Below are 24,120 nucleotides of genomic sequence, written 5' to 3' on the forward strand. Positions count from 1 at the left end.
TTAATTACAGCTGCTGTTCATAGACTTGACTTACTTGGCCAAGAGCTTGAACTTTGGAATCAGTTAGTATACCAAAAGAATGCTTATGGTAACAAGTAACAAAAAATTCAATTTCTAAACAATAAGGAAACTTATTAGCTCACTCTCAGTGAGTCCAAGGTAGGATGTGCTTCAAGATTATTTGAGAAAACATTTCAATACTGTTGTCCACCCTTTAATCAGAGTGTTGCTTTACCATATACTGGTTTCCTTGATGTTTATAGGATGATTATAGTAGCATTCATATCTGGTAGGTAAGAGAAAAATCCTTCTCCAAATCATCAAATTTCCTCCTGTGCAGTGTGAGGGGTCCAAATTAGTTCACCTCTCTTCACATACTTAACTGTGGCCAAAGAAAAGCCAGACTCTACTTGGTTTAGACCTTGATTCCTGAACCAATCAGCAGCAAAAGGAATGGGGTTTTCATGATTCTCAGGCCCTGCTTTAGGAGTTGGGGTCAAATTTGGGTTTAGGGAATCAGATCCAATGTCGGCTGCTGAAAGCTTGTGTTCCAACACTTACTTGCTTTGCCCTTGGGCAAAGGACAACCTTACACAACTTTACTGAACTTATTGAATTCCCTTACCTGCAAAATGGGTAGGAAGCAGAACTGAGATAAATAAAAGTGAAAACAAAAGTTTCTGCAGAAGGCTTGATAAGTAGTTAGCACCCAGTAAATTATTAATGTCATTTTTATTCACCGATGTATTTTCATATTATATAATAGTTCTAAAATGGTCTGCCTTTTTAGGTAAATTGTGAGTTTTTTGAGCATAGAAGCAATCTCATGTGTTACCTCTAAAGTTTTACATATAATAAGTGTTCAACATATTTCTTTAACAAATGAGTGAATAAATGAATATCTCTTGAGTGAACAAATAAAAGCCTGAAAACAATAGAACGTAGATTTAAAAGAAAGACAACCAAATGGTGACTGGTCAATGAAAGGTCAGGGAGGATAATGAGAATAAAATAGGCCAGCCTGAGAAAAACTGTATTTGAGAGAAAAAATTGCCAGATTTAGTGAGGCCTTTCCCCCCGAACACTGGAGTGGTTGCAGGAAGTAAGTGAACTGAATGCAACTCGAGTTTAGGACAACTGGCTCAAAAATGCAGTGATGTCTTCAGACACGTTGTTTTATAATTTGATAAATAATAAATGTTTGAATAAAATCCCTATCAATACTTACTATAATCTAGAGGAGGTAGAAGAAAGTATAACAATGATAGGTACTGAGTACAGGATATGTTTTGAGCATTATTCTAAGTATCTCTCTTATATAAACCTATATAATCCTCCAAACAAACCTGTGAGGCAAGTACTATTCTTTTCATCTCCATTCCCATTTACAGATTGGAAAATCAAGCTCAGAGAGACTGAGAAACTTGCTTAAATCCCACAGACAGTAAATAGGAAAGTGAGATATTTACCCCAACGGTCTGACTCAAGAATCTGTATGTTTAGCCATTACACTGTACTGTGGAATAAATAGAAGGGAGCCTAGAAAAACCAGGCTCCATCTCTAAACTATCATGTACTTTAGAGTTAAATGCATCACTGTCTGTGAGGAGCACTACGGGTCTCCCATGTCACTGAGAGCTGAAAGGTGTAGCTAGCCGTTGATCACGTACGTGCCCCTCTGGTCCTCCACATTGCCCTTCAAGAATCTCCAGTGAATAACACAACGGCTGTGGAGAGTGACAACTAAACAAATAACTGTAAAGTGAATAATTGCGAGGATGAGTGGATTTGGATCTATGCCAGGGTATATGTGATATGCCCACTTCATTTCCATGGAGACCAACCTCTTCATGCTTCTGCTTCCACATTTGGTAAACTGTCTTTAAAAACTTGCTGCACTTTTCAAGATGAGACAGTAGGCTTCACAGTGACCCTTGGAGTCATATGAAAGAGATATTTAAAGATAGTTCATGCCTCCAAGGACACACTGGGAACTGGAATGAATACAAGGTGTGTGTCCCTTTCCAGAGGCTCTTTCAGAATTGTTGCTGAGCTATAGGGAAAATGCACAATAAGCTGTCTGAATGAAAGGAAATGCTAGCCCAGGGGCTCTCCAAGGGAATTAAGGAATGAGGCACTATCAAACTACCCTTTCCTCAAGAGGCAACCGCAAACAGTAGAATGAAGACCGTCACCCGCAGACATTTTCTGCTTATGTTTTAGCATAGATCTACCTTCAATCAGACTTTACCTTGAAATTCCTGCATTTCCCTTCAGCTGCTTATATGGTGAATATTCATGGCTGTCAGAATCCCTACTCTTTCTAAAGAGCTATAGTCCCCCAAGAGTTCCAAGAACAACATACAAGCCAAAATTCAGATTTCAGCTGTACAAATAGAGTATAATCTTAAAACGTAAGAAAGATGAGTGTTGAGCTTGTTGCTCTAGAAATTGCTCTGCCTGTTATAACCATGTAGTCTCATCTCTTACACCAAAAGATCTATTAATAAAAATAAAATCAACATTATTTCCTTATCTTTCTATACTAATCTTTGTCAGCTATGAGGAATATTCCAGAAAGCATTATCATATTTAATAGATATAAGTGGTATGCAAAATATTTATAATTAGACTTTTAAAAGGAGCTTTAAAAAAAATCACTGTATTTGCACGCCCTTACTTACAAGAAGTGTCTTTAGCTTGCAGCCTCTGAAGGAACAAAAGCAAAACTACTTGAGCAAGTTTCCTGGCTAGAGGAGAAACTAGAGACTCTGAACCATAAGGAAGATAGTGGGGAACCATATGAAAAAATGGTTCTTGCAAAAGACCAGGTATGTTGTAGAAGAAAAAAATAACCTTTCTCTTAAAAAGTTACCTGAACTTATATGAACTGACAATTCTGTAGTCCTTTCTGGATAGGCTGGAAGTTCGTATTTAAATTCAAGATGGCACATAAAAATATGTATTTGGTAAATGTAATTGTATTTCCTGATGAATATTCACATATAAAAATTAATTTTGTTAGTGATATTTTAAAAGTTTGTTTGATATGGAGCCTCTTGGACCATATTAGCTGAATATTCTACTTACTTGTAAGTGGCATGAACTACACAAATGTTTCCTTGTTTTTCAGGTTGAACTTAATCAATGAATAGCTTCTGTGGAGTAAAATAAATAGATCAGGAAGTTTGTCATGCACTTAAATCAATGATAAGAAGTTAAAAATCTTGGACTCTCTGGGCATTTATGTAAAAAATTTTTTTTTTCTTGTTCAACTCAAATGGGTTTGTATCCATTTTTGGTATATATATATATTTTCACACAAAAACATATCCATATGTTCCAAAGGTAGGTATAAACCCATTTGATCCTACACATATATATATGTAATATAAAGTAGGTCAGCAATACCTTCAATACATCAAGCAAACATTATTTTCTCACTCATTTCCTAAATCTTAGCATATTTGTGTTCTTTGTTGTTGGGCTCTTCAATAGATTGGACAAAAGGTAGGGATAGGAGCAAGGATTTCTCAATGATGATTTCCAAAGTATGTAGGCAAGTTAGTGCTGCCATTCATAGGATTTGAGAGCTAGTATCTATTTCTATCTGGAATCTTTTGAAAATGTAAAAGGAAGAGTTATACTCTTTGTTTCTAAACTTTTCTCCTTTACAGTGCATTGAGAAATTACAAGCTGAAGTAAAAGCTTCCCAAGAGCAACTTACAGCCCATGTAAGTGGTTTTCTCCTTTTTTAATCCCTTATCTTACATCACGGTTATCCTGGGAATGAACAGTCAGTCATTTTTCAGAAGTTCTAACTATTGTCTTTCTGCTGCATACAAAATCACAAGTCTAAGAATCAGTATTTTTACTGCCTATATGAAGTTGCTTTCCATAAATAGAGTGCTGATTTCTGCTGATGGTAAAAATTATAAAATTGATGTGTTATCTATAACCACATGGTCTAATCAGGGACCACCAGGATAAGAGAACAAGAAACTAAGGGTTTAGTGAGTGAATGAAAGTGGAAATGATTGGCACATTGAATACAGGCTTAGAACAGTGTTGCTTAAACTTCAGTGTTTCGAGAATTACTTGGGAAACTTTTAGAAACAAACTGCCTGGAAATTCTGATTTCTGCATGCCTTGGGTAGGACCTGAAAATTTGTACTTCCAGATGATTCTAGATTCAGGTGATGCTGATGCTGCCAATTTTGGACCACATTTCAAGTAGCACTGTATTGTGTGCATTCATTCTGCCCCAGTCTAGTAATTCTTGGGACAGGTGACCATAAGAGATGCAGAACTGTTCATTTTCCCTACAAGTACTCCACTGAGAGAGGCTGTATGAAATTCTAGGGTGTCTTTCTTTCTTTCTTTTTTTTTTTTTTTTAAAGATTTTATTTATTTGACAGACAGAGATCACAAGTAGGCAGAGAGCAGGCAGAGAGAGAGAGAGAAGCAGGCTCCCTGCTGAGCAGAGAGCCTGATGCGGGGTTCCATCCCAGGACCCTAGGGTCATGACCCGAGCCAAAGGCAGAAGACTTAACCCACTGAACCACCCAGGCGCCCCTCTAGGGTATTTCATTGACACTTTGGCCTATCTTCACTCAGAGAATGAACGAGCATCTCCTGCCACAAGATCCTTGCATGTTCCACACACATAAACCAGTTGTCACCCTGCCTCTGTCCCTTCCCAAGGATCTGAACAATTCTGATATTTTACAAGTTTCCCGGAAGACTTGCTCACCCTCTTTTCAATGATTTCTTCTATCATATGTTGGGCGCTGGGGGAGGACTTCCTGATTACGTATATTAGCTGGTCATGTTAAACGGCTAATCTGAATAACAACAAGGTCTTATACTATCTGAGACCTGAGAGACTACTGTCCAGAAGTCCTACAGAAATAACTGCAAAATAACAAATTCTCATCACCATCCCTTTGATATTTGAAATAAGCTAATCTGGATAAATCATGGTAATTGACTGAGGGCTGGGTATGGAGAAAGAAAAGCTAATGTGCTGTGGCGGTTAGCAGAGCTTTTAGCTTTAACTTCAGAACTCTTTTGGCCTTGTATGCTCAACTGACCAAGCGTGAAAATGATTAAGGCCTGCATTTGTGACATGGTGACATATTCAGACAGCAGTATATCTCATTAGCTCAGTTTTCTGTTGCAGATGCCACCCTCTGGTCCCACCCCAGTCTGCCCCTGAGGGTGCCAGATAATGACTATTGTCAGAGAAGTCTTCTCATGCCAGACTGATACTGGCTGCAGGCTATTTGCCCAGGGTGGGTTTAGCTCAGAAATTTGTTAAGGAGAGCAGATTGTTCACTAAGGTTCTGATATTAGCTTCCAGCGTCCCTTCATGCAAAGCGGATTTAAAAAACAAAACAAAACAAAACCATAGTCACAAATGCCTTTAGGAAATTCCTGCGGTGTCTTCTTCCATTGCCTAGCTTGTGGGGAGTCTATTCCTGCACCATGCTGGTCCTGGCCTGGGCTTGTCTGAACTGGGATTACTTTCTTGTATTAGGGTATGGATACCCACAATGGAGATTTCTGCTATGTAACTGCTCAAAGTTAGGTTTTAATAGAGCAGGGTGGTTGCGAAAGCTTTGCTTCAACCCACCAAGAAGATTTAAATGAAAATATTAATAACAGTGTTTATTGAGAGTAGATTTTGTGTCTATTATGTGATAGGTGCTTCATATATTTTCTATTTTAAGTCTCAATACAACTCAACAAGGTGGGCATTATTTTTCAGGTAGGAAAACAATATTAGAGATTAGATCACTTGTCACACATGTCAATTCTACCCATGCTTTTGCAAGCACAATTTGCTGTCTCTCCAAATTGTATTCTCTACATGCCATTTCAGGTATCAAATGGTGTTTATAGAAGTTCTTTCTGCAAGCTTGTCTCTCTATTCACTCTGAGTGATTCATCAGTACATAATGCTGCAACTCTCACTTCCATGCAAATAAACAACCCCCTCCACCCCCATCAAATTCTTTCGATCCTAATCATCCCCTAATTAAAGCTCCTTAGGACTGTAATAATTTCTTAAAACATGGTTCCTTGAAAATAACCTTCCAAATGATGTTAATAGGTATTCTGGGGGGAAAAAAATTGGGAGGGGCACTGGAAATGAAGTTAAGTTAGATGGGTTTAGTTACTGCAGGATTTATCAGTGTATAATCAATCGCCAAGAGAGGATCATATTATGTTTTCTTCCAAGGGTGTTTGACCATGAGTGCACAAAGGTTTAGAGACTGCTAGCATATTGCATCAAATTAAAGCAGTATGTTTGCTACATATGACTTAAGTATCTTGCTGACACCTTAGGCTCAGCATACACAAGGTCAAATTTATCATCTTCTAATCCTATCTCTTAAATATGTCCCTCTTTTTGGATCCCCACAATAGTGAATAATATCACACCGCTGTCTTTTATTCTACATCCAAACTACCAACCAGTATTAAAATCCTACCTCTCTCTGCCTCCATCCCCCATTTAGTTAGTTGTCAGGCTATGGATATGTTTTTGAAAGTTTTCTCACTTCTATGTCTTCTATTCCATCATACTGTCATATCCCTAACTCTTTCTCACCATCTTTCATCTTATTGCTACTGGCCCCCCAATATTAACATATTCAGCTTCAGAAGCTCCTGCTGTCTGTCCCCCTAACCCAAATCACAATGTAATCCTCTTGCTCTCACAACATCAAATCCTGTTTGCAGAGCACGGAAAGGGTAAAACTCATGTGTGAAGATGCGGGGTGGAGGCAGAAAACCAAACAGAGACAAAGAGTAATGTTCAAAGGGAGGATGAAACCTACTGGGACAGCAGAATAGAGAACAGGGATTGAAGGACCAAGGTGGTCAGAAAAGAACTCTGTAGATGGGGTGAGGGTCCTTCTGGGATAGGACACTAGTAGGCTCCTGGGAGTTCTAGGGATGCCTAATATTAAGAAATAACTGTTAATCTCAGGAAACAAAATGAGGGTTGCCGGAGGAGTGAAGGAGGGTGGGAGGGATGGAGTGGCTGGGTGATGGATATTGGGGAGGGTATATATTGTGATGAGCTCTGTGAACTGTGTAAGACTGAGCAATCACAGATCTGTACCCCCAAAACAAATAATACATTCTATGTTAATAAAAAAAATGATTAAGAAAAATGTTAAAATGTTAAGAAAAAAAAAACCTAAAAAAAAAAAAAGAAATAACAGAATATTAATAGGAATTGTCAGGCAGTATATATTTGAATCCCCCTAAATGTTTAGGAATCATGTATAAAGCTTGGAATTCCTTTTTGGGCTGTGCGTCCTCAATGTCACACTACTGCAGGATGTGACCCTGTAGTAGTCTTCTGGTTTCCCTGCCTCTGCTCTGTAAGAGATTTCCAAAGGACCATTCCTACCCCAATCTCTCCACTCTTACCCTACTCCCACTCTGACCCCCCCTCCCCCACTGAATAAGCTAATAAAATGGCACTTCTGTCTTCTTTATACATCCCATGCCAGCTGATGCCCTGTGAGTTTACTCTCTGTGTTCTCTTGGTCTGGACTATTCCTACCTCTGCTCTTTATCCAAATAATTCTTACTCTTCTTGCAAGACTTGTATCAGGGATAAACCTCTTCCTTAGCCCCCAGGTTACTTTCTTTGGACTCCCATAACCTCCTGTATATACATCTATTTTAGCTCAAAATAATACTTTTTGTTGATATTATCTGTTCATATATCTGTCCCCTACTAGACTCAAAGGTCATTGAGGGCAACATCAAGAGCGTGTCTCTGTAACTATCACTGCAAGTACAGGGCTAGACACATTACAGCCACTCAATATATCTGCTAAACTGAAATGAATTTTACTTTGATCATGTCATTTCTCCCATTTCAAAGCCTAGAGTAAGACAATGGTTGCCCATTACTCCAGAATAAAGTCCAACCTCCTGACTATGGCATTTATCACACTGAAAATGAGGCTCTGACCCCCTTCCCCGACTTCTCTGTATCACACAGCCGTATCACACATCTGTGACTCCAAAAATGCCATGCATTCCTGCCCTAGGGGTTACGCTTGTGGTTTCTTTCAATCTGGAATATCAGTTCCCACCAACAATTCTGATGAAGAATGCCAGTTTTTTCCCCATTCTTCATCAGAATTGTTCCTTCCAGGAAGTTTCTCCTGACCATCCAACCAGAAGTAATCTCTTTCTTTAGTACTTTCATAGCACATCTCTATACCTGTCTTTTGTCGCTTGTCACACTATGACGCATACGAGAATTAAGCAATGTGAACTAGCTTTTCCCCAAGACTGTGAGCTCATGGAGAAGAGGGAGCAAGTCTCTTTATCTTTATGCCTCTCACAGGGTGTAGCTCAATACCTTCTTCAGGTTTCACTGAAATGAATTACTAAAATGGCTAAATTAAAAACAAAGTTATTCTGGTATTTATAGCCATCTACTTTAAATTTTATTTCCTAAAAATACAGTTACATAAGGTGTTATCATAATCTGAATATGATACTTTCAAGGAATAACAAGGAAAGGACAAAAAGTAATGATCTCTTAGAATGGAAATAGAAGGAAAAAGTAGTAGCAAAAGGAGTACAGTTCTGCAAACCCCCTATTTCAAAAGAAGAAAGAAGAATATCCAAAGAAAACTATGGTCTTAACATGAAAATTAACAACCTGTGGCTTTCTTTTATTCAGAGTTTGCTTTCCTGTTACCCAAAAGGTGACTTATATTTTCATATAATTAAATTGATAGCTATAAAATGTAGAGAAGACGGAAGCCTAAAAATTTCAGTCTGAGTTGTCACTACTATTATTTGGAAGCTTAAAATCTCATCTCATTAACTTTATGTAGTCACAGCTTACACTTTTCAAAGATTACAAAGGGTCATAAGTGCACACATGAATACCCACTCCAGCCACCCAGAGGGCTGACCTGCCCGAGGCATTTTTATCAACCCTTCCCACATGATTACTTATCTACTTAGAGATCTACACAAGATTAAACAAATATTTGAAGCAAATATTTATAATCGCTCAAAGGTAATTGTTCATGTCAGGGCAATTTGAGTCAGGACTAGGTACGTTAAGGAAAAATATCCTTTTAAAATTAGTGCCTTCCAAATTGTTGAATCCATTGCTTTACTGTTTTTAGTATTTGGAGGTATAGGTACTTAGTCTCTACTCTGTTGTTGATGATCTGATTACTTGCAGTAACCCTGAGTTTTGCCTCCCTGCTTCACTTCCATCTCAATGGCCAACCCATCTTTTGTTCTAGCTATGCCCCAAGACCTTACCATGGTCAAAAGTTCCATCATAGTCGATAGGATTATTTCAAAAAGAGAAATCTGGGTAACTAGGAGGTTGATACTCAAGTGCTATGTTATTCTCTGCACTGTCTTGTATGCTTGACATATTTCTAGTAAAGTAAAAAAGTTAAGAATATCCAGAAGAAGAAACCATTCCAATGAATTGTATAGCATGCTTCAAGCTGTAGGACAGATGAGTATTTCTTTGAAATCAGAAGTTCCTGACTTAAAGTTCCTTAGGACATAGTTAAACCTGGAAGCAATAAAGATTAAGCAATAAAGATCTTGAAGCTTGGAATCAGGAAAACAAGGCATGGGAGGGCCCACCGTGGGTACCCAAGACAGAGTTTTCCTGAAGAGCTGATTTCACTTCTTTCTTCCCTCCTCCAAAGAAGCTATCAGCTGCCTTCTAAGAATCTACAGGAGCCCTCAGTTCAGATCAAGAGCAAGCTCCTCTCCCCTAGGATTCCAGGCCCTCTGTTAATTGGTCTTTTCCTAGTATGATAGAAGACATGGACTGTTTTTGTTGTTATTGTGTTTCTTGGCTACAAAAGCATCCATTAACATATCTGGCAATCGTACCCTCATATCCTTTTCAGTTACATCTCTTTCATCGTGCACAGTCTTGGAGGGTCTATAATTCAAAATTCCCTATCAATATAGTAGCTGAGGAGTGGGCATCATCTCTAAGCCAATTAGATTCTGAATATTAATTCAGGTGAAGCAAGAGAGGAAGAATACCTGGAAGTGATATTTCTGTGATGCTCCGGTCCAAGAAGCATGATGAAGGGGTTTGTGCTGCTGGCACCAAAACTGCTCTAGTTCGTCTATTTCTGAATGTGATTCCTGTGCATTTTAGGAACCATCCAACAATCCTCACAGTTTGAAGAAATTCCCTTTTTCTTTAAACTAGTCAGAATCACACTAGGTTTTTAGACATGAGAAGTTGTGATTCTTATGCTGTCCAAGTAGTTCTCAAAGAGTGGCCCCTGGACTAGAAGCATCAGAGTCACTGGGACTTGTTTGAAATACAGATCTTGAGGCCTCATCTCATACCTCCCAAATCTGAAACACTTGGAGGCAGACCCAGCGATAGTGCTTTTGAAATCCTGCAGGTGATTGTGATGATGGCTAATGTCTGAGAAGTGCTGGACTGTCCAATAAAAGCCTACCACTTTCAACCTGGACCCTTTATTTTTATAAGAATCAGAATCCTTGAACAGCATCTTGCTGTTGGGGGCCAACCTCTCTGTCCTCATGCTCCTACCTCTGTGAAACATCTCTAGGCCTGATTCTTAATACAGCAAGCTGGGACTGTGGCACATAGGATATGTTTGTTCAACTGATGAGCCAAATGGGAACAATCTCCCTTCTCTTCCCATCCAAATCCCATACTTCTATGTACTCAAAGTATCACTTCATTTCCAAAGCTTGTCATGACTAATTCTAAGATAAAGTGACAGTAATGAATACACCTTAGAGTACTCTAACGATTTACCGTTTTCTAAATGCTCCCACCCACATTATGTCATTCATTTCCCACAACAATCCTGTGAGGCAGGTATTACTACTCCTCTATCAGATGAAGAAAGTGAGAGTCAGAGATAGTAAGAAGCCTGCTTACAGCAAACTTTTAGTAGGAGGCAAAGTAAAGACTCGAACATAGGTATATTTACTTCAGGATCCCTGATGCAGAAGTTTGGTTTCACATTTTAAAATTTCACACTTAAATCAGAATTTTTGCTGAATATATATGCCTACATGCATAAGCCAGTGTGTCAATAAATTCATTTTTATGATCTTTTAGCTGTATTGTATTCTATAGACCTCCTGGCTGTTAATTACCCTGAGAGGGTTTGGTGGGACAAGCACATGGTGCCCTACCTACCTGAAGCCAATGAGCAATGGGGAAATTCCTGCCCTATGGGGCCATTCTTTCAGAGCCAGACATGTTGATCAAAATGGAAAATTCCACTATGATTATTTATGAACACCACACGTGTTCATATGTAGAATAAATCTCATGTAGAATAAATCTCAGAAATATTTTTATCACATTAGTTGATTATATTATAGTCAACCCTCTCTGCATCCCACCTTCTTTGGTTGGTTTGTCTGGACTGGATGACTATGTGGTCCCTCTTCTGAATCCCATACCTGGTTTTCCATGGTTCATCTCCCACATGCTTGAGCTAGAGAGGTTAAAAATCAGAGAAGAGTAACAGAGGCTTTCAAATACCATGGATAAATGTTACTATCAAACTTCTCTGTGGGCTTGGAAGGGGAAAGGGTCTGAATTCTCACTTCACACCAGCGGGATGCTTGTAATTTAGAATCAGTGCTCTCTGAACTTTGAGCCATCAAACAGACCTGGCGTAGTAAGATGTGATTAAGTAGCTAAATTCTAAATACTGATGAGATGATATTCAAAATAAAACTTTGGAACTCCATCAGGATCTTATTCAACTTATCTTTCTGTTTCTTTTGCCTAGAAATCCAAGGCACAATAAATTACTGTGGGAACCACTAATCTTAGCTGCTGGATTTCCTAATGAGGGCAGTTGGAGGTACAGTGACCTAAGGCATGCGTCTGGTCACATCTTGCAAGCCTAGATTCTGGCTGATGTCCAAGAGGCTCACTTTCCCCTCAACCAGATCTGAGTGCTATTCTTCATGTTGCAGAGATGATAACTAAGTTTAAGCTGAATAAGCACCCAAAGACAATTCGTGCCACTCCACCTTTTTTAGAACCATCACATGTGCTGGATCTTGGTTTTGCCACTGAATTGGATACAGAGTATAATGCTTTCACTTTTTTTTTGTAAATACCCATTAGCTACCTATGCATTTCTTCAAACACTTATTTTTGTGCCTTATATGATAGGCATGTACTTCTCACACCAACATTTTATCAAAGAAATACACAAATTTTAGAGGTCCAAACATCCAATATAGGTCATTGTTATAATCTCCATCTACTTGTCAAAAAACCAGATGGGAATAATGTATGATTACACAAAGCATTTTCTCACTTTTGATTCTGAGCTGCATTAATCTAGCCATTAATGCTCACACAGAACTCAAACTGCACTATTGTTAACAGAATCTAGTATACATTATATTTTCATTATTTTTTCTTAAGAATTCAAATCACTTTAAGATGAGTGAGAATGATACTTTTCCATTACAAAGAAACATAAGGTTCTGATATAGTTCATGAGGGCTCTTTAAAAGGCCCCACTATCTGATTCTTGCCAGAGAGAGGGTAGTAACCGAGAGCCAGTCCCTGGACTTGAAGGACTTGGCAAAGGTTCCTAAAGTTCTGTTCCTCTTATCTGTGGAGAGAAGCTAATAACATCACTTGGCCTCACAGGGTGTTTTAAAAGTGAAGTAGGGTGACATGTATGAAACAGTTAGCAGAGTGCCCAACAAATATGAAGGTTCAAAAAATCTACTAACAGTTATTCTAAAATGAACTGTTTCACCATTTTTATGGGACTGTGGTTAACAGCCTTATAGAATAAAGTACCTTATTTTAGCTGCCAGTTTATTTTATAGGGGGTACTAGGAAGTTAAAGACAAAATTACTTTCTGTAGAGAATCTGGTTGTGCTCTATCAGCACTTTTTCAGCTCAATTCTTTCCCTGGTGAATATATTTTTAAGCCTTTGGCAGAACTATCTCCTTGTAATTTTTCTGTTTCTCTGCATTATAAGTTTCCTAAGAGTAGAGCCTGCATCTAATTCCTGATGTCTGCTCCTCAGTTGGTTCTCAATAAGTAGGGGTCAAATGACTTAGTCAGTCAGACAGTGGGTGAGTGGATGAATGTAAGTTGAATTCAAGAAGTATCATTTCAGGTCCCACAATTTCCAAGAAAGGATATCAGCTATATCCCCAGCATAGTTGGCCATTTCTATGAGAGAGCTCTGGGCTTCAGTGTACTCTAGGGTCTAACCAGTAGTATCACTCCATACTTAGGTTTAAAAAGCTTGGATGAGAGAAAGCATATCACAGAGGACTGCCTGAAATAAAGTCCACGTTTTCTTTTAGAGAGACATCCTAAAATCCTTTCTCAATTAAGTGAGGTCAGCAGACAGCCAATTCCTACACTGTATCAAGTTGCTTGAGAAATGTTTTCAATGAATGTGGGAGAAGACGTATGGCATGATGCTAATAACTTAGTTTGGGAAGACTTTATAAGAAAGCTTTCTTAAGGGCACCTGGGTAGCTCAGTCAGTTAGGCTCCTGGTTTCAGTTCCAGGCGTGATCTTGGAGTCCTGAGATAGGGCCTGTATTGGGCTCTGCCCTCAGTGGGGAGTCTGCTTGTCCCTCTGTTCCCTCCCCCTGTTGGTGCTCTTTCTCTCTCAAATAACTAAAATCTTTAAAGGAAAAAAAAAAAAGGAAGGAAAGAAAAAAAAACAAACCTGTCCTATAACGCTCATTATTGTTTACTGTCAGATTATTATTGAGGAAGTTTATTATTATATTAGAGAATATGCCATCTGCCCCACAAATATTGGTACCTTCATTAAGCACTGGGCTTACTTTTATTCCATGGATTCTGTCTCTATAAATGGTTATTTTGACCACCAGAAGGTTGAGAGTCAAGTTCTTTGTGCCTCACCTCTAACAAGTGTTTAGGTAGGATGTCAGGGCATGAACTGTGTGAACCAAACTTCTGAACTTGCTCCATCTTATTTTCCTGCCTTTACATTCTTTTTACCGTATCTTTCAAGTTTATTTCAGCGGCCTCTAACTTAATATACCTACTTTTTCAAGCTATACTAATTTTTTTCTGAAATGCATAATTACCAAAGGAAATCAGTGAATCATAAAGGAAGTAATCAGACTGATTCCAGAGTTGGTTCCATTGACTACAGATTCAAAGATGTAAGTCTCTTACTTAAATCTCTTAGTGGCTGCTTATGAACAGTAAGAGAGTAAAGGTCAGGTAAGGACCTTGACCAGATCCTTACTACTTTTCCTTTGACAGTTTGAACTCCTGACCTTGTCTCCTGCCTTCTACTGACAATTGACACTCAACTATGACAGTGATTTGAAGATCTAGGACTCACTAAATATTCTGCTAGGCTCTGGCCTCCAACCCTTCCCAAGGTGGACCCTTCCTTCTGCTACTTCACCCACTTCTTGCCTTTCAAAACCAGGAGTACATCTCCCCCAACTGACATGCCTCTCTGGACTCCTCAGGCTGTAACTATCATTCCCTCTAGTGCATATTCTATGGCTCTTTCCTTCAGGCTCACTTCTACTCTGTTAGTTGAATTCCCCAGTTCTGAGACTTTGCTTTAATCTCATATAGTTCTTGGTGTAAAGTAAGTTCAATAAATACCTTGTTGAATGAATGACCAAATAAATATAAGAATCTATCTGTATGTGATAGTTGCTATTTAATGTGAATTTTAAAAAACAAATTAAGGGGCGCCTGGGTGGCTCAGTGGGTTAAGCCACTGCCTTTCAGCTCAGGTCATGATCTCAGGGTCCTGGGATGGAGCCCTGCATCAGGGCTCTCTGCTCAGCAGGGAGCCTGTTTCCTCCTTTGTTTGTGCCTGCCTCTCTGCCTGCTTGTCATCTCTCTCTGTCAAATAAATAAATAAAATCTTAAATAAATAAATAAAAATAAAAATAAATAAAAAGCAAATTAAGTGTGCCCCTCTAGTTGATAGCAAATCACCTAGAAAAGATACTAAGAAATTACTTATTAATAATTCCCTAGTGAAGAAACAAAAGCAAAAAAAAATGTTATATCTCAAATGGATATGGCCTGTAGTTTATGAATATTAAACTTTATGTTCTCCTGATATAATTTTATACTGTTATTAAACATTAACTATAATGTTTAATTTAACCATAGTTATTTATTTATACTCTATTTAACTTCACAAAGAATTTGAGATAGGCTACAAGAAATGTACGCATGAAATAGATGAATTTTTTAAGTACATAAATAACTATAAATGAGAATATATATTAAAACAAAATAGCAATAAAAGGAGAAAAATTGAATATACATGTTTAAATCATAACTTCCCATGCAGTATACTTGAAACAGAAATATAGCTATGATGTTCTTAACAGCCAAAGGCAAAATGGAGAAAATGATAGATGAGTAGTTCTTATCGTACTGTGGGAAGGAGGTTATTAATTATTTTCTAGTGAGTTAATTCTGAATGAGACTTTATGTTGGACTTTATATTAGGAATATTAAGAGATACAATCAGAGGGTAAAAACTGTCAGTAATACCAGGTCAACAAATGCAGTTATAGATTTTATATGACTAGTTCTATAAGCCCCATCAAAAGAAGCCAAGGATGTAGCATGTAAATAGTTAAAATAATCGTTACTCACTCTAAGTATAGTCTAGTTGGTATTGCATATTTTTTTAAATCCCCAGTTCTTTATGATAATTCAACAGGAACATTCAATTGCATTCAAAGCCCAAGTAAGTAATGCATAAGAAGGAAGATGGCCAGAATAAGTCATATGGGTCTGGAGGGGGCATAGCTTCCATAAGAGGGAGACTAAAGCCCAACTTGGCTAGATTATCAAGTTTTTCAGAAGACGAAAATCCAGATTTTTGTGTGAAATTTCCCCACTTATAAATGTTGGCAACTAATTTAAAAAAATAGAATGCTCTGTGTAGCAAACAAAACACATTTATAGGTAGCCTAAATATGAATTTTAGAATGGATTTTAAGCTACCATTTTCTTATATCTTTTCTACAATTTTGAGAGATGTTCTTTACAGAGGACATGATTGTGTCATGAATGTAGGTGAGAAGGAATTAGTTTGCTTTTATAGCTGCTATTCCAGCCACCCTAGTTTTTTGAGTTAGAAACAGGCTAGCTGTTGTAACAAATAGACCCCAAAATTTCAGTGGCTTAGCACAAAAGAAATTTCTTGCCTATTCAAGTATTGTGAGTGCTCTTGTTCGTGCAGAGATTCTGCTCATTCTTTGTCACTCAAGGTCATTTAGTGATAAAGACTAACAAAGCCTCCAATATCTTCGAAGGGTAGATTCCCACTATGATGATTTGGGATCATCCCCTTTCTAGATGGTCAGACTAGAAGAGATCATGGAGATATGTACTTGGGAAGCTTATAATGACCTAAAGAGTAGTCTCCATTCTCGACCTCATCCCATGGGGGATATATTTAAAGACCTTGCAGTGGATGCCTGAAACCACAGATAGTACTGAACTCTATACATACCACATTTTTTTAACACATATATACCTATGATGTAGTTTATTTTAAAAATTAAGTAGAGTAAGAGATAACAATAACTAATAATAAGAACATGTACAATAATATACTATAATAAAAGTTATGTAAATATGGTCTCTCTCTACTTCTGAAGATATTTTATTGTACTATATTCCTCCTTCTTGTGATGATGAGAGCTGACAAAATGCTTCTGTGATGAGATGAAGTGAGGTGACTGACATAGGCATTGTGATGTAACATGAGGCTACTTTTGGCCTTCTGACAGCACACCAGAAGGAAGACCAGCTGCTTTTAGACCAGGGTTGACCTTGGATGATTAAAACCGTGGAAAGCAAAACCACCGATAAGGGGGGCTACCTATCTGCAAATGATGCACCTAACTTCTTCTTACATTCATTGACTAAAACTTAGTTGTGAGGCCACAGTAATTGTAGGGAATCCTGGGAAGGGTATTCTGTCTGTATACCCAGGAAGAAGAGGGAAGCATGGATTTTGGTTAGCAAGTATCAGATTTGACCACACCAGAGTTTAAGTCATTTTACTTATCCTGGATCTATAAGTATTTACAACTTTACCTCAGAGTAAAGGACATGAGAAATTGGTTTATTATTATTACTACTACTACTATTACTAAACCAAGTAAAACTATTACTAAACAGGTAAATACCAGACAATCAAAAGGTATGAGAGAGAATGTACAACTTACCTCCATGTCTAACTTCATGAGAATGTATAAAATATAGTATTTTTTTCCTTAAATAAAATCAAATCTGACTCAGGCCCCTACTGTCACTGTTATCCAGAAATTCGGTCTCAGTTATTGGTAGGAACAATGGTTCCCTCTCCTCTCTGAGGTTTGCCAAGGTACCCCTGGGATTTTACTCGCCAGAAGTTGGGGAGCACTATGTTCTTTACGGCTGCCATTTTTCTGTTCTGTGCCCATGCGTATGGGTCCATACGAAGACCTGTGGCTCTTTCGGTGGAGCACTAAGTTTTAATAGAAGATTTGTGGGAGCTTCTGGCTTATACATAGCAGTCAGAGCCAAGCACACCTGCCTATTTGCAGTCTTGTTGCCCAAAGGAATTAGGAAGAAGTAGAGTATGTTCCCTGCCATCTGAAGAACCCCCAATACCTCACCCTCTCTCTTTGGATGAATCAACTTCCTTCTCTCAGGTTTGTTTACTTTCTTTTCTTTCTCAAAGCACCAGATTCCACTTCTCTTCTACTTGAGATATTTTTAGGTTCTCTTATTAATGAGACAAAGCCTCTCAGCCAAAGGCTTTTCCAGATGCTCAAAACTTCATCAATGAATGTTAATTTCCCTCCCTTGCATGGGAATCAAGGGTGGTGTTGGTGTTGGCCTAGGGGCAATTCCTCTTTATGAGGCTGTTGTTTCCAGGTTGGATTTATGTGAAACTCAGAGTGTCTAAAGAGTTATGTGGAAATGTATGCTTAGATAGTTGAGTAGAAATTTAGTGTATTTTTAGTTGGTTTTGTTGCTCAATGTGAAGAAGTATGATGATTACTGATTAAACTAAAATCTGAACTGTTAACTTTAGCTATTAGCTTTGAAATTGACTTTGACTTTTCATTCATATCTCAGTTTCCAATCCCCAGGGATTCGTCTATCATTGTTACTAGGTATATTAGACAGTAGCATCCATAAGAGAAAGTGTGAGCTCTCACACTAGTCATGAGGTATAACAGAGTCTTTGGCAAGGTCTAGGAAGGGGAGAGAGAGAGAGATAGAGAGAGAGGATAAGCACCTACCTTCCCCTCCTCAACCTCTCCTTCCCATGACCCACACCTTCCACACACATACACCCAATAAACTGAGCATATTAGCTAAGTATTCAAGAAATGTTTAAGCATTACCTGCTTGCACTTTTTTCCCACTGCACATTCAAAAGAGACTACCTGGGGTCAAGGCACCACTCTTCTAGCTTACCAGTCATATGACTCTGGGTAGATTGCTTGACCTCAGAGCCCACAATTTCAAAATGGTTCTAATAAATGGATCTAGTTCATGGGGTCGTCATCAAGAGTAAATGAGTTAGTTAGTGTCATACTTAGAAAATTCTTAGATCAGTACCTGCCGTGCTGTAAATTTTATACAAGTGCTTGCTAACTAATACAACACAACAAAAATAACACCACCACCACCAAAACAAAACAAAACAGCAAACATTCCTATGGCTTTTTCTTGAGTTTTAACAGCATTCTTGATGAGAAAATTTAGCATCCTTACTATCTATAAAATGGTATCATCATAGAACCCATCTTAATAGGGTTACTGAAAGGACGAAATGAGTTGATAAAGGTAAAGGGCTTCAAATTGTGACTAGGGCATAGCCCATGAAGAATTGCCATTCTTTTGCTTTACCCTGATCTTCATTTGCTACATATTCTTTGATGTTTATATAAGTCAAAAAGCATATTTTTTTCAGTACCAAAATCCATTTCATTGAGTTTAACTCTCAAGTACTTCATTGTAGTCACAATAAATACATGTCCCTACTGAACCCAAAGAAGTGTTAATGCTTATAAGAATTTATTCTTAATAAGGACTTATTCTTTCTGTGTCTGAAAAGGGCATGTTGGAGATCATCTGCACCTGCCAAAGGAAGCCCAGAGGAGCTAATAGGGTGTTTTTGCTCACCTTCGCTTGAGCAAGAACATAGTGATTGTGTTACACAGATGCAATTGCCACAGGGAATGGAAAACTACTGCTGAAAAGTTTTGCAACTGGAATAGATCATCTTTGATGCTCAGAGGTGATTCTGAGCATACTCCTGCCCTTCTACCTTTGCCTTCCCAGCCTTTATTTTCTCAGTCCTCTGGGGAATGTCGTCCTACCTGATTCTGTCCAATTCTTGCTTGACCCCTTAAAGAAAAGATCCTCACTGGGAGTTTTGATGACGCATATTGCCCCTGTGTAGTGCTAAATGAAATGCAGCTGGGTTAGCCAAAGTCTTATTTGACATTCGTTTTTGGATGCACATTTCTGGAAATAAATGTGTCTTTAGTGGGAGAGCCAGTGGAAGGCAGAGGTGGGTCTGTGGGCACACAACTTTCTATGAGACCTTTCTGATGTTGTTCTTCACTTTCCTGATTTCAGTACCTAAGATATGACTTAAATTTGCCCTGTTTTATTCTGTCCTTATTCTGTTTAGCCTTCCCTTTTTAAAAAACCATGAAGAATTCCTCTAGGACAGAAGCACCCTCAACTGAGTTGAATGAGAAACTTCAGAGCTGTCAAGGATTTACTTTTTAAAATTTTAATACAGTTTCCTAGATACTACTGATGATGTCAATCTCCTGTTTTGAAAAATAAAAAAAGGAAGTTGTTTCTAATTTTAAATGGTAATTTAAGTAGCTGCTTATGTGTAGATGTTTAACATCTGTAGTGTTTCAAATATAAATAATTCTACCTTTTGTCCAATCATTTCCCTTGGTTGTAGTGTCACTGAGAGCTGACATAAACCCTACGAGGAGGCTGCAGGGAGGAAGAAGGGTCTGGGAGAGATCTCTTGAGCTTTTATAAATGAGAAGTTATTGTTATAGTCTTAGAACCTGTAATAATAGTCAGCAACCATACAAATAAATGATTTAGACAGACTCATCTAAATGGGAGTGATTTCTCAGAAAGGGACAATCAGGTCACAGAGTTGACAAATGGCTTAGGTCTGAGTCATTTCAAAAATAAAACCAAAAATAATAACTCCACACCTTTTAAACTTTTTCCATTAATAAGTTATGGCAATACGATGTTGCAGGAAATACGGAAGATTTGGGCTTCTCATAGAGAAGACACAAGTAAATGACAAGATTCTAGGAAGAGGTTATGGATTACAAAACCAAAAGAAATAGTTATTAAGTGATCATTCTTCAATTCTTTCTGCTGTTACTAGCAAGCCAGTCTCTTATCCTTCAGTTTAATAGGTGCTGGGAGCCATGGTTGTGAAATGTTACTGTCTGTCCTCCTGCAAGAAATGGTTAATGGGAAGGATTCGAAGGAGCAGGAGGAGGAGGCAAGGTGGTCAAACAGGGAGGCTACTGCCAGTGTAGGGGAAACTGCATAGTGCACCAGGCTGTGAGTGGGAGTTGGAACAACGTAGTCAGTCAAACTGGAAGCTCAGAGGAGGGAATAGGCGGAAATGAGAATAGGAGGCATTATGCTGCTTTGTGGAATTGCTAATGAGAATATAGCTAGATGTTTACGTTAAGCATTAAAAACAAGTTATGTCCAGTTTGAGCTCATGGGAATGTTTCCCCCTCAACACTATTCCACGCCTGAAACACACTCATCCCCAGAGACAGAGCTCATGAGGTAACCAGAGTAATTAAAGAGTTCTATCACAGTAACCCTTTAAAAGGCTATAGTGCTCAGCTAGTCATTATTGTAGATAAAAGTTACACTGGATGGAAACCCAGGATTGAGGTGGATTTAAGCCTGTACAACTAGCATGTTAAATGCTCATAGATGTACAGTTTGGAAAAGTTGAATTGGAGAGAGAATCAGAAGATAGTTTTTGATTTCTCCTAAAGTGTGTTGCCTGAAGTATTAATTTACCATTTGGCCATGGACTTTACCATAAGAACTTAAGATTTCAGAATGATTTGCTAACAAATTGATCTCTTGCTGGTTAGTTTCAAGTCTGACCCCTTTGGGAACTCATGCCAATGAAATCATATGCTACTTGGCTCTCATTGGTCTCCCATTTATGTCTTACATATCTGTATTATCTTAAACATTGTTAAGGACAAAGAGCTGTATTCAAAAATCTTCTTTTATTATGGCAAATTCTTGTTCTTAGGATACTTTAATTTTGATTCATTTTCATGGATGGGTTTTTATTTGTTTTATTTTTACATATGAGACCATATGTTCTGGGAAAAATTTTAGCCTAAAAATATAATTCTCCACAACCCTTATGAATAAATATTATGACAGCAAGGTCTCTCTCTTTTTGTAATGGCCACATGTCACCTTAAAAATGCATGTTACTAAGACTTCAGGCTAGTGTTTCTCAATCTAGAATGGTATGGTCACAGGTATATTCTTAGGTCCATATGGTGTATGCATACACCATGTGTATTGGGAGCTACTGTATCATCAGCTTCTGTATATTTTTGGAAAGGTCCATTAATATTTGTGATATTTTCTGTAGACTCCCATATGCCGAAATAAAATAAATCTCAGGTAGATGGAGGAGAAATGTCAGAATATCAATTGAAGTGCTACCTCTCTCCTCCCGGGTTTCATTCCAGAGTGCTCTCAGAAACTCAAAACATGGTATCTTAAAGCTAGATCTGTGCAGTAGTTCATTTGAAGATGAAGTGGGGTAGAGAGAGAAGGGGCTTTGACATAACTTCCATATTCTGACAGGTTCTTGCATGGAAGTTACCTTTAGCATCACAAAAACAATGTTCTTGCAGGCCTTCTAGATTGCCCACTGGAATCTGGGAGTGTTTTTACACAGAAAAGTATAAGAAGGAATATTATCAAAATCAGCAGTTGAATACATTCTTATTAGATGTTATTAATTATATAACATGTCCATACCAAGGTCAAAAATCACAGATTTATGGGTTTTTTTGTGTGTCTCAAAATTTTCTATCCATCACTGATACTCAGATAAAGCTATTAGACAACATATATATATTTTTTAATTTTTTATTTTTTATAAACATATATTTTTATCCCCAGGGGTACAGGTCTGTGAATCACCAGGTTTACACACTTCACAGCACTCACCAAAGCACATACCCTCCCCAATGTCCATAATCCCACCCCCTTCTCCCAAACCCCCTCCCCCCAGCAACCCTCAGTTTGTTTTGTGAGATTAAGAGTCACTTATGGTTTGTCTCCCTCCCAAACCCATCTTGTTTCATTGATTCTTCTCCTACCCACTTAAGCCCCCATGTTGCATCACCACTTCCTCATATCAGGGAGATCATATGATAGTTGTCTTTCTCTGCTTGACTTATTTCGCTAAGCATGATATGCTCTAGTTCCATCCATGTTGTTGCAAATGGCAAGATTTCATTTCTTTTGATGGCTGCATAGTATTCCATTGTGTATATATACCACATCTTCTTGATCCATTCATCTGTTGATGGACATCTAGGTTCTTTCCATAGTTTGGCTATTGTGGACATTGCTGCTATAAACATTCGGGTGCACGTGCCCCTTTGGATCACTACGTTTGTATCTTTAGGGTAAATACCCAATAGTGCAATTGCTGGGTCATAGGGCAGTTCTATTTTCAACATTTTGAGGAACCTCCATGCTGTTTTCCAGAGTGGCTGCACCAGCTTGCATTCCCACCAACAGTGTAGGAGGGTTCCCCTTTCTCCGCATCCTCACCAGCATCTGTCATTTCCTGACTTGTTTATTTTAGCCATTCTGACTGGTGTGAGGTGATATCTCATTGTGGTTTTGATTTGTATTTCCCTGATGCCGAGTGATATGGAGCACTTTTTCATGTGTCTGTTGGCTATCTGGATGTCTTCTTTGCAGAAATGTCTGTTCATGTCCTCTGCCCATTTCTTGATTGGATTATTTGTTCTTTGGGTGTTGAGTTTGCTAAGTTCTTTATAGATTCTGGACACTAGTCCTTTATCTGATATGTCGTTTGCAAATATCTTCTCCCATTCTGTCAGTTGTCTTTTGATTTTGTTAACTGTTTCCTTTGCTGTGCAAAAGCTTTTGATTTTGATGAAATCCCAATAGTTCATTTTTGCCCTTGCTTCCCTTGCCTTTGGCGTTGTTCCTAGGAAGATGTTGCTGAGGCTGAGGTCGAAGAGGTTGCTGCCTGTGTTCTCCTCAAGGATTTTGATGGATTCCTTTCGCACATTGAGGTCCTTCATCCTTTTTGAGTCTATTTTTGGGTGTGGTGTAAGGAAATGGTCCAATTTCATTTTTCTGCATGTGGCTGTCCAATTTTCCCAGCACCACTGGACCACGAGGGGAGAATTCGAGAGATAAGTGACACCATAAGACGAAACAACATTAGAATAATTGGGATTCCAGAAGAAGAAGAAAGAGAGAGGGGAGCAGAAGGTATACTGGAGAGAATTATTGGGGAGAATTTCCCCAATATGGGAAAGGGAACGAGCATCAAAATTCAGGAGGTTCAGAGAACGCCCCTCAAAATCAATAAGAATAGGCCCACACCCCGTCACCTAATAGTAAAATTTACAAGTCTCAGTGACAAAGAGAAAATCCTGAAAGCAGCCCGGGAAAAGAAGTCTGTAACATATAATGGTAAAAATATTAGATTGGCAGCTGACTTATCCACAGAGACCTGGCAGGCCAGAAAGAGCTGGCATGATATTTTCAGAGCCCTAAAAGAGAAAAACATGCAGCCAAGAATACTATATCCAGCTAGGCTATCATTGAAAATAGAAGGAGAGATTAAAAGCTTCCAGGACAAACAACAACTGAAAGAATTTGCAAACACCAAACCAGCTCTACAGGAAATATTGAAAGGGGTCCTATAAGCAAAGAGAGAGCCTACAAGTGGTAGATCAGAAA

At 38.4% G+C, this 24,120-nt stretch overlaps 1 protein-coding gene across 1 annotated transcript in view; it reads left to right on the top strand.

The window, feature by feature from the left end:
• Positions 1–24,120, top strand: part of CCDC192 (coiled-coil domain containing 192) — a 153,126-nt gene that overhangs the window by 6,416 nt on the left and 122,590 nt on the right. The window contains exons 2-3 of the mRNA XM_059416339.1: positions 2,700–2,831; positions 3,678–3,734. Of these exons, the coding sequence (XP_059272322.1) occupies positions 2,700–2,831; positions 3,678–3,734 (189 nt within the window). The remainder of the gene's footprint in view (positions 1–2,699; positions 2,832–3,677; positions 3,735–24,120) is intronic.

This window comes from Mustela nigripes, chromosome 12 (assembly GCF_022355385.1).
Source record: "Mustela nigripes isolate SB6536 chromosome 12, MUSNIG.SB6536, whole genome shotgun sequence".
Classification (NCBI taxonomy): Eukaryota; Metazoa; Chordata; class Mammalia; order Carnivora; family Mustelidae; genus Mustela; species Mustela nigripes.